The following is a 15733-nucleotide window of genomic DNA, read 5'->3' on the forward strand; positions in this document are numbered from 1 at the left end:
GAGGGGAGAGATTCTGATGATGTCACATTACATCATACTTATCTATGGTAATAACAGATGATGTCACTGGAGAGGGGAGAGATACTGATGATGTCACATTACATTTTTCCTATCTATGGTAATAACATGATGTCATGGGAGAGGGGGGAGATTCTGATGATGTCACATCACATCATTCTTATCTATGGTAATAACAGATGATGTCACTGGAGAGGTGATGGACTCTGGAAATGTCTGTTGTGATATTTATTGATGTCTCCCCCATATACAGGATTACACAGTAGTGAAGAAGAACTCTAGTGATGGCTGTCGGGCCCCTGTCTGTGATGGATGGATGAGCCCCCAGAGCCCAATCACGGGGCCCCCATCTCACCCCCTGACACATGAGGACATCAATGTACAGAAGATTCTAGAACTCGCCAAGAAGATGATTGAGCTGCTGACTGGAGAGGTGACGCTGCAGGGAATGCTGGGACATTATAAAGTACCAGCACTGGAGGCTTCTGGGTGATGACTGTATATTGTGTTGTCAGGTTCCTATAAGGTGTCAGGATGTCGCTGTCTATTTCTCCATGGAGGAGTGGGAGTATTTAGAAGGACACAAGGATCTGTACAAGGACGCCATGATGGAGACCCGCCAGCCGCTACCATCAACAGGTAAAAGTTTTATTGTTTTTTTTTGTGTCTCCATAACTTTTTCCTCCTACATCTCCATCACAGCACTAACAGGATGATAACCCTCTACTTAGGGACAGGAAATATGAGAGTCCGTAAAATTGCCTCCTCCTTGTAGTACTGCAGCTGTTTCTGTCCATAGGCAGTCCATTTTTGAAGTGCTGTTCCTAGGGGGTCAGAGTGCTTTTATGCGCCAGTCTAGCTCACCTCCTTTACCATCCTGTGGGAGAATCGGTGCAGAGGTGTGCAGCAGCTGACTGCTTACGCCCCCTGCAGTATTCGGGCATAACCCCTCTATTGCACCTAGTTTTGGGTTGTTTTGAGCTTGGTAGAGAAGTCCCTAGTTGTTATGCACTTCATAGTTGTGCTGTTCGCTGCCAACAAGTCTTCTTCATGAAATTGGTATTAGCCGGTGTCTGAAACGGGAGAGCTGGCCATGTCACTTCCACCAGAAATGGGTCTGCAGCCATCCTGGAGTCTATAACGTATGTACCAGGCCAAGCGATAATGCCTTGGCATATCCCTACAATGACCACATCGGCTTGATAGTGATTGAGGCTGTCTTGAGGCTGTGGGTTTTTCCCCCTCTAGATGGAGCCTTAAGAAGGTGCCCATTAGACCCTGTTCAATCTATTTTGCCTCTAGCCTGGTAAGGGACATCTGTGCCCATCTGGTTCATTATTCGGCAGAGGAACCTGAGGCTTGTGGGCGACTCTGCTGCAAATTATTTTGTATAGCACTTTCTGTGACCTACCACAGGGCCCCCATTTTATTGGTAGCAGCCACTGTTGGCCATCTGTAAAGCCAGAATCACATATGTAGTTTTTGGTGATGTTCCAAAAAAGGAAATTAAAAAGTAAGTAAGGAAAAGTATAAAGAACTCGACCTCCTTTTTTTATATCTTCAACTAATAATAGAACATAGAATTAGCAAATTGCACCTACTAATCCAGCCTTCCACTTGCTCCATAGCCATGGTTTCTTCATATGTGGCTATACTGCTCCTCCCCTCTGCGATAAAGTGCATGTAGGTGTCAGGGAGTGAGTGAGGTGGACACCATCTAATAGCACTGACAGGACTGATAGCACTTCTGGTTCTCCACTGAGCATTTACTAGAAGCATGGTGATGGGTACACTGATATATGAACCTGTGAAGCCTCCATCGTCATCACAGAAGGGGAAAAACTGCAAGAGAACAGCCATGAAGCCCCACAGAAAAACTCAGAATTGGGCTCCTCAGACTGAGGCAGAAGGAAGTGTATATGGTGTAGCTGGTTCATCCTGGACAGAGACAATGAGCGCTTGGCTGCCAGGCGGAACAGTTTGGGTGGAGTGTGGTTTGGGTTTAGTATAGGGATAATGGTATAGGATAAGGTAAAAGGTTGTGATTTACTCTAATTTTATATTTAGGTTTTGTGTGTGTATATAATATGGATAAAAAAAGTAATGTAGTGTTGGCAAATTCGAAATGGCAAATGAATGAGATTTAGCACTGATAAATGTAAGGTTCTGCATACGGGCAAAGGAAATACGTGTCACCATTACACACTAAGGGCTCACACCCACTGGCGGTTTTTTTTTCTCCACTGCGCTGCGAGAGTAAAGTAAAAGTCTCGCAGCGCAGTGCGAGGGGGGGGGGGGGGGGAACGCATCACGCCGGGATATCGCTAGCCTTTAAATGGGGCCAGCGGCAGCAGCGCTAGCCCCATTGAAAAGAGATGGAGAATGCTGCAGACTTCTGCCACAGCTGTGACAGCTTTGGCAGGAGTTTCCTCCCCGCGGGGATGAAGGAACCCTCTGCCACAGCTGTGGCAGAAGTCCACGGCATGCTATCCCATTGCTTTCAATGGGATCGGCACTGCTGCCGCTGGCCCCATTGAAAGCACTGCTTTCTGGCAAGCCCCACAGTATGATTATCGGGGAAGGGCTTGAAATATAATCCCTTTCCCGATAATCATCAATAAGTGGTAAAAAAAAAAAATTACTCACCTCTACGCGGCTCAAACGCGTCCTCCGGCTGGCTCCCCTGCACTGCTGTTTAGCTCTTGCAGCAGGCGGGGATTTAAAAATCCCTGCCTCCTGAAAGGGCTGTGCTGATTGGCTGAGGGCTCAGCCAATAGCAGCTAGTGCTTAGCTATTGGCTGAGCGCTTAGCCAATTACAGATAGTGCTTAGCTATTCATTCATGAATAGCAATATCTTAGCTATTCATGAATGAATAGCTAAGGGCTAGCTGTGGCAGAAGTCCGTGGCATTCTCCCTATGTTTTCAATGGGGCTAGCGCTGCTGCCGCTGGCCCCATTGAAAGCACTAGCGATATGCCGGCATCTTTCTTGTGCTGCGAGGCGAGAGTTTTCCCGTGCTCTTGCAGCGCAAGAAAGAAAATATCGCCAGTGGGTGTCCACCCTAAATGGGAAAACACTGGGTCTTGCTGACATGGAGAAGGGCTTGAGGGTTTTAGTTAATTGTAAGCTTAACTAGAGCAACCAGTGTCAGGCAGCTGCTGCCAAGGCAAATGGGAACATAAGGTGCCTCAAAAGAGATCTTTGGGCGCATGATGGGAACATTGTTATTTCTCTTTACAAGTCACTGGTCAGACCACACATGGAATATTGTATACACTTTTGGGCACTGATACTCAAGAAGGATATATCAGATATTATGAGCGGGTACAAAGGTGGGCAACTTAAGTAATAAACGACATTGATGGAGTACAATCCCCGGAGAGGTTATCAAAATTTGGTTTATTTAGTTTAGAAAGAAGATGGCTGAGGGGGCGACCTAATAATATGTATAAATATATCAGGGGTCAATACAGAGATCTCTCCCATCATATATTATACCCAGGACTTATATCTGTGGATTATTCTGTTTTTTTTCCCCCCCTAAAATGTGGAAAATTGGCTTCTACCTCACTGTAGTTTTTTTGTTGCCCTCTTCTAGATCAGCATTAGGGGGTAATAGGTCTTTTTTCAGCCTTACATACTGTTATGATGTCCTTTCTAGGTTTATTGGATGAGGGAAGGTTGGGGTCCAATTTTTTTGATATGTTTCTATGCGATGTTGGTTGTGGTTGTATATGCTGATGAGTATCAGTGTGGGTTTAGTATGTGTGAATGTATGGAATGGACGGCAGCAGATGGACTCTGTATGCTGATTGAGGTGAGTTTAATTGTCTGTGAGCCTCTTGTTTCAGTTTATTTTTTGGTTTTGTTGCCCCTCTATGCTATGTGAGCTGTGAGCTATATTTCCGTTCTTGTTACGATTATGTTTTTAAATTGCATAATAAAAGACCTCTAAAATCTTCTATGACTTCTTCTGAAGCCTTGGTGGACTCTGAGGTCTGTTTAGAATAGTTGTACTGTTGGAAAGTCCAATGACATCCAAGCTTCAGCATTCTCAGAAGACATGAAATTTTCTGCCACATACTAAAGGTTTTCGGTGCCAAAGGAAGCAAAGCAGCCGCAGAGTGACACTGAACCACCACCATGCTTCACTGTCGGCAGTTTTTTTTTTCAGTCTATGCTTTATTAGTCTTCCTCAGATATATTGCTATCCATAAGCCTAAAGAATTCCAGTTTTGTTTCATTGCTCCACCGAACAAAATTTCAAAATTTATGTGGCTTATTTTTATGACTTTGAGCATTTTCTCCTCAAAATCCTATAAATAAGCCACAGAAAATATAAATTCCAAACTTTCAGAAGGAAAGTAGAGGAGCAAGAGACACCGATCACAAACTAAAATGTTTTTACACAAATACACAGAACATGGGAAACTAGCAAGGAGAATTGGAGCTCCTAACACAGGAAGAGAAATATGATGTCATAGGTATCACGGAAACTTGGTGGACTGATACACACGATTGGAATACAAGACTTGAAGGATACAACTTATTTATGAGAAACATAGTTAATGAAAAGGGAGGAAGTATTGTGTTGTATGTTAGGAAAACATTCATCTCCACAGAGATTCAAGCTTCAGAGAATGGTAGTTCTGTAGAAATAACGTTTGGGTAAGAATACAATGAGAGAACATCAACAGGAAGGACACCATTGTAGGCATTTACCAGAGGCTACCGGATGAAGAAAAAGATATGGATGAACTCGTTCTACATCAGATGGCTAAGTTCTCTAAAAGTACGTCACAGTGATCATGGGAGATTTTAACTATCCAGGTAAAAGTAATGGATCCAACAAATTCTTCTCCGCTCTTGCTGACAACTTTATCTTCCAAAAGGTAGCAGATCCCCTTATTTTCTCTACTATCTTGGACCTAATTCTTATCAACAGGGAGGGAATAGTTGAGGAAGTAAGGGTGGCTAGGATATCATAAAACAGTGGTCATACTGTCGTTGAAGTTTGGATAACAAGGGGAGGAAGACCTGAAAAGACTCAAACATCAAGGTTGTTATTCAGAAAGGCAGATTTTAATGAACTCAGAAAGAGAGTATAAAGAATCCAATGGCTGGATGTTCTTAAGGACAGAAATGTCCAAGAAGGTTGGGAAATATTGTGAAATGAGATTCTCAAAGCACAGTTGTTAACAGTCCCTAAAAGAAGGAAGAATGGGAAGCATTTACAGATGTTAGGTCTGCTACTTGTGTCTGCTGCCCTCTTGCTATTCCGGGCATTGCTCTGCTTCTGCTGTTTAAATGTACTCTTTGTTCTATTTTCTACCAGCATTGAGGGTGTTAACCTCTCTCAGTGCTCACAGCCCAGCTACTGCTTAAATAGCAATTACCCTCCTTTAAGTGAGCTGGGGACCCTCCCTCTTTGCCTCAGAATTGATGTTTGTCTCTGACACTCAGCTTTTTTAGGTCACCTGTTTCAGGTCTGTTTAATCCTGTATATGTTTATTTTGTATTTTCTTTGCCATATACTTTCGCTTGTGTGCATCTGTCTAGTCTGTGCATCGTTCCTCATTCTGTCATAGTAAGTCCTGTTCTGTGCTTTGTGTGCACTGTCCCTGTTTCCTGTTAGGGATAGTCAGCCCCTGAGTTCCAGCGTGGGGATGTTCTTATGAGGACACCTACATTGCTTATAGGCAGGGGTCTTCCCATCTTCCTGCTTGGCTACGGGTAAGTTACCCATCTGAGATTTCTCTGCTTCTGTACCTCCGACCACTGGGCTCAGCTGCCAGCCATACCCTGCCTGGTCTAAAACCCAGGTTTGGTTGGTTAGCAAAGTGGGTCCACTCCCAGAGCCCTAACAAAAGAGACCAGGATGGCTGAACACAGAACTAAAATAGGAAAAAAATATGTTTATCAAATTGAAAGAGGGGGGGCATATCTACAGAAGAATATAATACTGTCTACAGAAACTAGTACAAGCGTCAGAATCGCTAAAGTTAATCATGAACTGAGGTTTGCAAGAGAGGCCAAAAACAATAAAAAATTTGGGGGTATGTCAAAAGCAAAAGAAAAGTCAAAGATGGTTACAGGATGAAAATGGTGAACTAGTTAAAAATGAAGTTGAGGAGGCCGAACTTTTAAATTCCTATTTTGTATCTGTCTTGTCTCAGAAAGTAAAAGTAACATCAGCTGATCATCTCTGTGCTATTGAAGAAATAAAAAAGGAATGCAGGCGATCTATAAGCAGGGAGACTGTGAGGGAACACTTGGCTAACGTAAATAAATTCAACTCTCTAGGTCCACGTGAATTACATCCTAGGATACTGAAGGAAGTAGCAGAAGTAATTGCTGAACCATTCCCCGTAATCTCTGAAAATTCCTGGAGAACAGGAGAAGTCTCAGAACATTCAAGAAGGTCAAATGTTGTTCCTATCCTGAAAACAGGGAAGAAGGTGGATCCAAGAAATTACAGGCCTGTGAGCCTGACTTCTATAGTGGAAAAGATCTTTGAACAAGTGAAACAGCATATATGCAAATAAGTGGATGATAATGCAATAATTAACTAGAGCCAGCATAGGTTTGTAACAAACAAGTCATGCCAGACTCATCTAATTTCCTTCTAGGACAGAGTCACTGACTGGGTTGATGAGGGAAATGCAGTAGATATACTATATCTTGACTTTAGTAAAGCATTTGACAAAGTATTTCATACCATCATTATTGAAAAAAATGACCAAATATGGGATTGACAAGGCAAATGTTAGGTGGACTCGCAACTGGCTGGGTGATAGTACTCAAAGAGTGGTCATAAATGGCTAAGTGAAAGAATGTCTTAAGTGGGGTACCACAAGGCTTTGTTCTGGGCCCAGTGTTCAAAATTTTTATAAGTGATCTAGATCAGTGTTCCCCAACTCCAATTCCTCAGGGACCACCAACAGGTCATGTTTTCAGGATTTCCTCAGTGTTGCACAGGTGATGTAATTATTGTTGGTGTATCAGACATTGCCACAGGTGTTCTTACCATAGGATATCCTGAAAACATGATCTGTTGGTGGGCACCTGAAGACTTAAGTTGGTGACCCCTGATCTAGATGAGGGAATTGAAAGGAAACTGCTGAAGTTTGCAGATGACTGAAAGCTAGGAGGGATGGCTAACACTGCAGAAGTGATTCAGATTAATTTCAGATTAAATTCAGAAAAATTTAGGCAAACTTGAATAGTGGGTGGTGACTAACAAGATGGTATTTAACGAGAAGAAATGCAAAGTCCTACATTTTGGGAAAGAAAAATGAAAAAAGCACATAAAGAATGGGAGGAAATGTGCTAAGCAGCACATGTGAAAAAGACTTGGGTATGCTAATAGATCACATATTGAACATGAGTCAACAATGTGATGCCGCAGCCAAAACCGCAAACTTTTATGGGATATATTAAGAGAAGTATAGAGTCTAGATCAAGTGAAGTAACTATTAGAGATGAGCGAGCACCAAAATGCTCGGGTGCTCGGTACACGAGTCGAACTTTCTATGATGCTCGAGAGCTCATTTCGAGTAATGAACCCCATTGAAGTCAATGGGCGACTCAAGCATTTTTGTATGCGACCGATGCTCCGCATAGCTGATGACTTCTCAAACACCAGAAAACATCAGAGAGTCATGGAAACACCACAGCAACGGATAGGGAAGGGCAGGGGCAGCATGCATGGCTGCATCTGAGGCACCCAGGTCCCACTATTAAGCCAAAATGGGAGCAAGAGTCTGGTGTCACCCCCCCCTAACAATTTACTTGGGACAAACCCTCATTAGCAAGGCACATCCGCTGGCACATCCTAGCCAAGCACCGCACTACCTGCAACCAAGGACAATCACTGCTTGCGACCCCCGCTGCCTCTTCTCCTGGGTTACATGCTGGCATTGCTGTCCAACCTCCCGCACGACCCTGAGTCCAAGTTTCCCTGCGCAGCGTTCAGCTGCTCTCATGCCACACGCTCGTTTCATAGCCACACCACCCTCATGTCTATTTATAAGTGCGTACTGGATGAGGAGGAACCGGAGGCACACACTGCGGAGGGTTGGCAGGGCCAGGCAGTGACCCTCTTTGAAAGTGTGGGTGATAGCCCACAATGCTGTTGAGAACTGATGATAGATTGACGTACCAGCCTCTACCTTGTGTGACCCAAGGTGCCGTGAGTTACATAGCAATGGAAAATCCATGTATCCCCACACAATTCATTCTATGCAGGTGTCAGATAGCTGAACGACGTGCTAGGAAAGCAGTCTGTGCCCTACCCAAGTCATTCAGTGTATTTGTGCCAGATAGCTAAAACACTGCAATGGGAAATCCTTGTGCACCCACAGGATAGGCAAGCCCATAAAACCCAAGGAAAGTATTAAACATGAAGCAATTACAGTGCCCAAACATGGCAGACTTTCACTCCGCCGAGGACCTTGGCCTCTGCAGACACCCTCAGTAATCGTTGGCATAAAGCAGACTCCGGTGCTAGTACAGCAGTGAAGGTCTCATTAAATTAGTTATGCTTGCTTTCATCACTCCAAAGACTGGATTAACCAGGAAGAAGTTCCACGGGCCAAACCTGGCGCAGTTTCATTTCCCAAGGACATAGGCCTCTGCCCACACCCTCATCAATCGTGGGCATAAAGCAGACTCCAATGCTAGTACAGCAGTGAACGTCTCATTAATGCAGTAACGCTCCCTTTGTTTGGCCCAAACCAGTGTCTACACTAACTGTGGTAACGCAAGAGAAAATACATGTTTCCCAGTGCTGATCCCCTGACCCCAAGCAGGAGGAGGAGGGGGCATTACAAGGCGAAGAAAGCATGAGCAGGACCCGCAATAGTCTGTGTGGGAAGTATGTGAGCGGGCCCTGGATCAGGCTCGGTCCCAGCCTCAGCCTCAGCCTCCACCTTGTGTGACCCAAGGTGCCGCGAGTTACATAGCAATAGGAAATCCATGTGTCCCCACACAATTCATTCTCTGTAGGTGTCCGATAGCTCAACACCGCAAGGGAAAGTCTTTGAGTTCCTTGGGCTCGCCTATGCTGTCAGTGCACAAAGTTGGTAGTACACAGGAAGAGATCAGAGTGCCCAAACATGGGAGAGTTTCACCCCGCCAAGAACCTTGGCCTTGGCCCACATTTCTGCGCTAGTCAGTCAGTGTATTTGTGCCAGAAAGGTAAAACACCGCAATGGGAAGTTTTTGTGCACCCACAGTAAAAGCAAACCCCTGTAACATTCCTGTAGCAAAGGTATACGCAGACCCCAGTAACATTCCTGTAGCAAAGGTATAGGCAGACCCCAGTAACATTTCTGTAGTAAAGGTATAGGCAGACCCCAGTAACATTTCTGTAGTAAAGGTATAAGCAGACCCCAGTAACATTGGTGTATCATGAGTGTAGGCGAAGGCCGGAAAAATTGGTGTACCAAGAGTACAAGTGTACCCCTAGGTTAAACCCAGAAACATTTTTTAAAGATACAGCTCGCTGTTACTTAATTTGTAACAGAGCCTGGAGGCCGCCCTGTGAACAAAAATTGGTTTCTGTTAAAGTATCAATACTTTTGAAACTTTTGAAAAATTGTAAATGAATTATAAGCAGAGCCTTTTGGGCTGCAGAAAAATTGGCAGTTCAGCGTGATGACATGCTGTTTTAGGAGGAGAAGTAATAATATCTGAAAGTGATTGACAAAGCTAATTCCCCCTTTTTTTTCCGGTGAGAGAGAATGCTTTTTTTCTCCGGTTGCAGCGAAAAGAATAATTAGGTTAACCTGATTACTTTCAGCATGGCTTGCTGACGCTTGCCCACCGCTGTGCTGCCGCGCAATACCGACTGCTCGCGACGTGCTCACACTTCTTAATTGAGAGGTAGAGGTGGCGGAGGAGGGGGAGGGTTTGGAAGAGGTGGCATAAAGCACAGCAGATACCAGCACCGAGGTAGGACCTGCTATTCTGTGTGTGGGGAGGACATGAGCGGTCCCAGGCTCTGACTCAGTCCCAGCTTACACCAAATTCACCCAATGTGCCGTCAGGGAGATATAGTGGCCCTGCCCGCCAGTACTTGTCCACGTGTCCGTGGTTAAGTGGACCTTCCCAGTGACCGCGTTGGTGAGGGCACGATTTATGTTGGGGAGACGTGCTGGTGTAGGGCTGGAACGGCACACCGGGAAAAATAGTGGCAACTGGGTACCGAGTAGCACGGGACCGCTGCAGCCATCATGTTTTTGAAAGCCTCCGTTTCCACAAGCCTGTACGGCAGCAGCTCCAGGCTGATTAATTTGGCAATGTGCACGTTTAAAGCTTGTACATGTGGGTGCGTGGCGGTGTATTTGTGCTTTCGCTCCAATGCTTGTGTTAGCGACAGCTGAACACTGCGCTGAGAGACATTGCTGGATTGTGTGGAGGACAGTGGAGGTGAGGGTGTGGGTGCAGGCCGGGAGGCGCTCGTGCCTGTGTCCTGGGAGGGGGATTGGATCTGTGTGGGAGGTTGGGGCACAGGGGAAGAGGCAGTGGTGTGACCCAGAGGCGGTGAACGGCCTTTGTCCCATCTTGTGGGGCACTTGGCCATCATCTGCCTGCGCATGCTGGTGGTGGTAAGGCTGGTAGTGGTGGCTCCCCGGCGGATCTTGGTGCGACACAGGTTGCACACCACTGTTCGTCGGTCGTCCGCGTTCTCGCTGAAAAACATCCACACCTTTGAACACCTAGCCCTCTGCACGGAGGCTTGCCGTGAGGTGGTGCTTTGGGAAACAGTTGGGGGATTCTTTGCTCTGGCCCTGCCTCTCCCCCTGGCCACCCCACTGCCTCTTCCAGCCTGTCCTGCTGCACTTGCCTCCCTCTCTGAAGCCCTGTCCTCAGTAGGCTTAGCAAACCAGGTGGGGTCAGTCACCTCATCGTCCAACTGCTCTTCCTCCAAATCCTCTGTGCACTCCTCCCTCGGACTTACTGCCTTTACTACTACCTCACTGACAGACAATTGTGTTTCATCATTATCATCATCCTCACGCACAAAAAGCTCTTGGGACAGTTGCCAGAAGTCCCCAGCCTCATCACCCAGACTCCGGGAACTTTCCAAAGGTTGAGCATCGGTCACAACAAACTCCTCAGGTGCGAGAGAAACAATTTTTTCCCACTCATGGCAGGGACCCAAGAACAGTTCCTGGGAGTCTACCTGCTCAGAATGTCATTTTCATGGAGTGAGGAGGCTGGGAGGTAGGAGGAGCAGCAGCCAAAGGATTCAGAATTGCAGTCCCTAGGCCAGGAGTAGTGGATTGCGTAGAAGACTGGGTGGTCGATACATTGCTGGACGCATTTTCTGCCATCCACGATAGGACCTGCTCACACTGCTCTGTTTGTAATAAAGGTCTACCACGCGGACCCATAAATTGTGATATGAAGCTGGGGACCCCAGAAACTTGCCTCTCTCCTAATCCTGCAGCAGCCGGCTGTGATTCACTTGGACCAGGAACGCGGCCTGTGCCACACCCTCACTTCGATGTCCGCGTCCTCGACCCTTACCCCTACTCCTCATCATGGCGGATTAAGAATAGAGCAGGGCCCAAATAAATTACCCCACTGTACAGCACTGACAACTGGGCCTTAATTCACCGCACACAGAGACATGTAGGTAGCGGAGGCTCTATGCTGTGACTTGAAAAAATTAACCTGCTGTCTCGCGCTGATACCTAGGGGTAATTTACTGCTCGCAGAGACTTGTAGATAATAGAGGCTGTGTGGAGTGGGAGAAGACTCTAAAGCCAGTGGATAGTGCTGGTAACTGCGGCTATCTCAACCCCACCAAGGAAAGGGTATTGTGAGACGCTCTGCACAGCGGCAGAGCTGAAATAGTTTGCAGTGGCCCCGGTAATATTACAGTACTGTTTAGCGGTGAGACCTCTGTCTAATGCACTGCAGACACAGAACGGTATAAATGAAGTAGTTTGCAGTAGGCTAGGAAATATTTGAGTGCAGTTTCACGATGAGAGCTGGTTGTATGGCACAACAGACTGAGAATGCTATTACTGACAGGCTGGGAACAGGCCTAGGCCCTAGATGCGTAATACAAAAATGGATGCACTACAACTCCCAGCCACCCACAAGTATAATGCACACTGTCAGATGTAGCCCTAAGAAGGAACTTTTGGGTTTTTGCACGGAGGATCAGGAGCACTGTATAGTGTATATAACTTTCTCTATAGAAATGGCTGTGTCCCTACACTGTGTCTAATGTACTGCAGACAGAGAACGGTATAAATGAAGTCCTGCGCAGCAGGCTAGGAAATGTTAGAGTGCAGTTTCACGGTGAGAGCAGCATGGTACGGCACTGCAGCCTGAAAAAACTATTCCTGAAAGGCTGCGAACAGGGCTAGATGCGTAATACAAAAATGGAAGCACTACAACTCCTAGCCAGCCACAAGTATAATGCACAAGGTCAGATGTGGCCCTAAGAAGGACCGTTGGGGTTCTTGAAGATAGGACCTACGCTAACACTATCCCTGAATGAGCAGCAGCACTCTCCCTAATCTCTCCCAGCGTGTGTCTGAGGCAAGCCGCGGGCGGGACCACTTTAAGTGCTCAGCGGTCACCTGATCTCACCAGCCACTCACTGCTGTGGGGTGGGATAGGGCTGGCACGTCACAGGAGGAAGTGGTAATGCCTTCCCCGCATGGCTATTGTCTAGAAAATGGCGTTAAACATGCGGGAAGGAAATGGAATTGCGAGCATCTCGAGTACCCTAATGCTCGAACGAGCATCAAGCTCGGACAAGTGTGCTCGCTCATCTCGGGTAACTATCTTCCTCTACTCTTACTTGGTCAGATCTTATCTGCAATACTGAGTTCAGTTCTAGGCAGCCCCACTTAAAAAGATATCGACATACTGGAGCAAGTTCAGGGAAGAGTGAGTCATCTGCAAATGGTCTACTATGAGGAACGGTTAAAGGATCTGGGAATGTTTAGCTTGCAAAAAATAGGGATCAGCCCTATTCTCATTTGCACAAGGAAAGACTAGAAACAATGGGATGAAACTGAAAAGAGGAGATTCGGTTTGGATATTAGAAAAAACTTTTTGTCAGTTAGAGTGATGAATGGGTGGAACAGGAAAATGGCGAGTTCTCCTTCAGTTGAAGTCTTCAAACAGAGGATGGACAAACATCTGTCTAGGATGATTTAGTGAATCCTGCTAGAGCAGCAAGATGACCGTGGAGGTTCCTTCCAACTCTACGATTCTATAATCCTGCTTTTTGATCAGCAGAATTGTGCGTCTTGCAGTTTAGGTATAAATACCTTAGAGTATATTATGTGTTTTACTGTGGAAATGGAAACCTCAATGACTTTTGTCCCCAAATCTTGCTGCAGGACTTTTGCAGTCAATCAAGGGTTTTTATCACCTGTTTCCATCTAGTGGCAGTTGGTGATATCCAGTGTCACCTTTTAACTTAGAACTTGCAAATTATGCTTTCAATTGTATCTCTAGGAACATTCAGTGCTTTTACTGTCTTTCCCTGGTTTGTGCAAAGCAATGATCTCCTCTCTTAAATTAGCCATATATCTTAAGGCTGATTTAGACACAACGATTTTCGCTCAAAAATCGCTTAAAGCCATCTTTTGAGTGATAATCGCTTTGCCTAACTGCACTGACATCGTGTAGTTTTCGTTAAGCAGCTGCTGATCGCTGATCTATCAGGAATTCACAGCAGAGTATCCCGCTCCCTGAACACAAGCTGGGTATGAAGAACACAGCGGTCCAGCTGTCTTCTGCATCCCCTGCTTGGAGCGCTCAGCTGTATAACATCCAGGCGCTCCAAGCAGAGAACAGCTAGATGCAGAAGACAAGTGGTCCAATGGTCCATTCTAACTCCAGAAAGTGGATGATATAAAACTGACTCCACATCTTTATACATATTGAAAAGTGTGACACATTTATCAACATCTTCCAATATTTCACATACTTGTTGCATTTTCCACTAGAAAGGGAGGGGGGAAGGTGTCAGAAGAATGGAATAAAAAAAATTCATCTGATCATTCCCCCCATTGTGTTCCAGTAATCTAATTCTGTTTTTTTTTTTTTTTTGTGGGGTGGGGGGGAAGTTCCTCTAAAGCCATTTCATCAGGTAAATGTGTAGGTGATGAACTGTGAAAATTGCCTAGTAGCAGGTTTAACTCCAGGACCCCAGCAATGCAGGGCAATAGTACTAAGCTGTTATAAAGTACTGTGTCCGTATCACTTAAAAAAGGTCCATTTTATTTTTGGCAGATGACGCTACCAAAGTTTCCGAGGGCTGTCTGATATCAGCAGATTGTAAAGCAGAGGATTGTGGTATCGCACAAGATACATATGAAGAGCCTGCCATTATCCAAGATATCCCCTCAGCCCTTCACAGCAAAGATCCATCATCTGATCCTCTTATACAGGTCCTATCTTATGATTCACAGACGGGAAAGGAGAAGAAGAGTCACAGAAGGAGAGAACATCAAAGAGCGCACAGAGGAAAGAAGCCGTATTCATGTTTAGAATGTGGGAAATGTTTTACAGATGAATCGATTCTGGTTACACATCAGAGAATTCATACAGGAGAGAAGCCATTTTCGTGTCCAGAATGTGGAGAGTGTTTTAACCAGAAAGCACATCTTATTACACATCAGAGAATTCACACAGGAGAGAAGCCATTTTCATGTACAGAATGTGAAAAATGTTTTAACCAGAAAGCACATCTGGTTATACATCAGCGAACTCACACAGGAGAGAAGCCTTTTTCATGTGCAGAATGTGGGAAATGCTGTTCTAATAAGTCAGATCTCGTTTTACACCAGAGAACTCACACAGGAGAGAAGCCATTTTCATGTGCAGAATGTGGAAAATGTTGTTCTAATAAATCACATCTTCTTAGACATCAGCGAATTCACACAGGGGAAAAGCCATTTCAATGTCGAGAATGTGAGAAATGGTTTACCCAGTTATCACATCTTGCTGCACATGAAAAAACTCACACTGGAGAGAAACCATTTTCATGTTCAGAATGTGGGAAATGTTTTAGCAAGAAATCATCTCTTGTTTCTCATCGGAGAATTCACACAGGGGAGAAGTCATTTTCATGTACTGTTTGTGGAAAGTGTTATAATCGTAAGTCAACTGTAATTACACATCAGAGAATTCACACAGGGGAGAAGCCATTTTCATGTTTAGAATGTGGGAAATGTTTTAACTGCAAATCAAATTTTTTGAAACATCAAAGTCGTCACCTGAGCAATTAGCCAGTTTTGCAAACCTGTATTATTGACAAAAAAGTAAAGTGGGATGTCATAGAAGAGACAAGCAGAGCAAGGTAGAGGACTGAATGATTAAGAGAAACGTATATACTTATCAATAAATGTGTTAGCCAGATAACCCACATTTATATCACTCATGTACATAGAATATTTCACTTGGATAATATAACTATGTCTCCAAAGTTGTTACTTTTTGTTAATAAGCAATTACTTACATAACTTATATGTTTGTGTTTGGGTCGATCTCTCTTTTACCTTTGATTTGATAAGATATTCCCCCCCTCCAAAACCGCTGAAGATGAGAAAGCGCTGATGGAGAAATTTTGTGAGAGGAGAATCGCACCACGGATCCCAGGTTTTGTGAAAGTTTGTTAGAAAACTTAGGAAACATTTTTTAAAATGATCCCTTCATAGGAGATAATCATATTAA

At 45.0% G+C, this 15733-nt stretch overlaps 1 protein-coding gene across 3 annotated transcripts in view; it reads left to right on the top strand.

The window, feature by feature from the left end:
- LOC136629184 (gastrula zinc finger protein XlCGF57.1-like) overlaps nucleotides 1-15458 on the top strand; it is a 20365-nt gene extending 4907 nt beyond the window's left edge. For all 3 annotated transcript variants that reach the window (XM_066605348.1, XM_066605347.1, XM_066605350.1), the window contains exons 3-5: nucleotides 272-451; nucleotides 534-657; nucleotides 14291-15458. In XM_066605348.1, coding sequence (XP_066461445.1) covers nucleotides 272-451; nucleotides 534-657; nucleotides 14291-15288 — 1302 coding nt within the window. In that variant the 3' untranslated portion in view covers nucleotides 15289-15458. The remainder of the gene's footprint in view (nucleotides 1-271; nucleotides 452-533; nucleotides 658-14290) is intronic.
- Nucleotides 15459-15733: the final 275 nt, after the last annotated feature.

The sequence above is a fragment of the Eleutherodactylus coqui genome, chromosome 5 (assembly GCF_035609145.1).
Source record: "Eleutherodactylus coqui strain aEleCoq1 chromosome 5, aEleCoq1.hap1, whole genome shotgun sequence".
Classification (NCBI taxonomy): domain Eukaryota; kingdom Metazoa; phylum Chordata; class Amphibia; order Anura; family Eleutherodactylidae; genus Eleutherodactylus; species Eleutherodactylus coqui.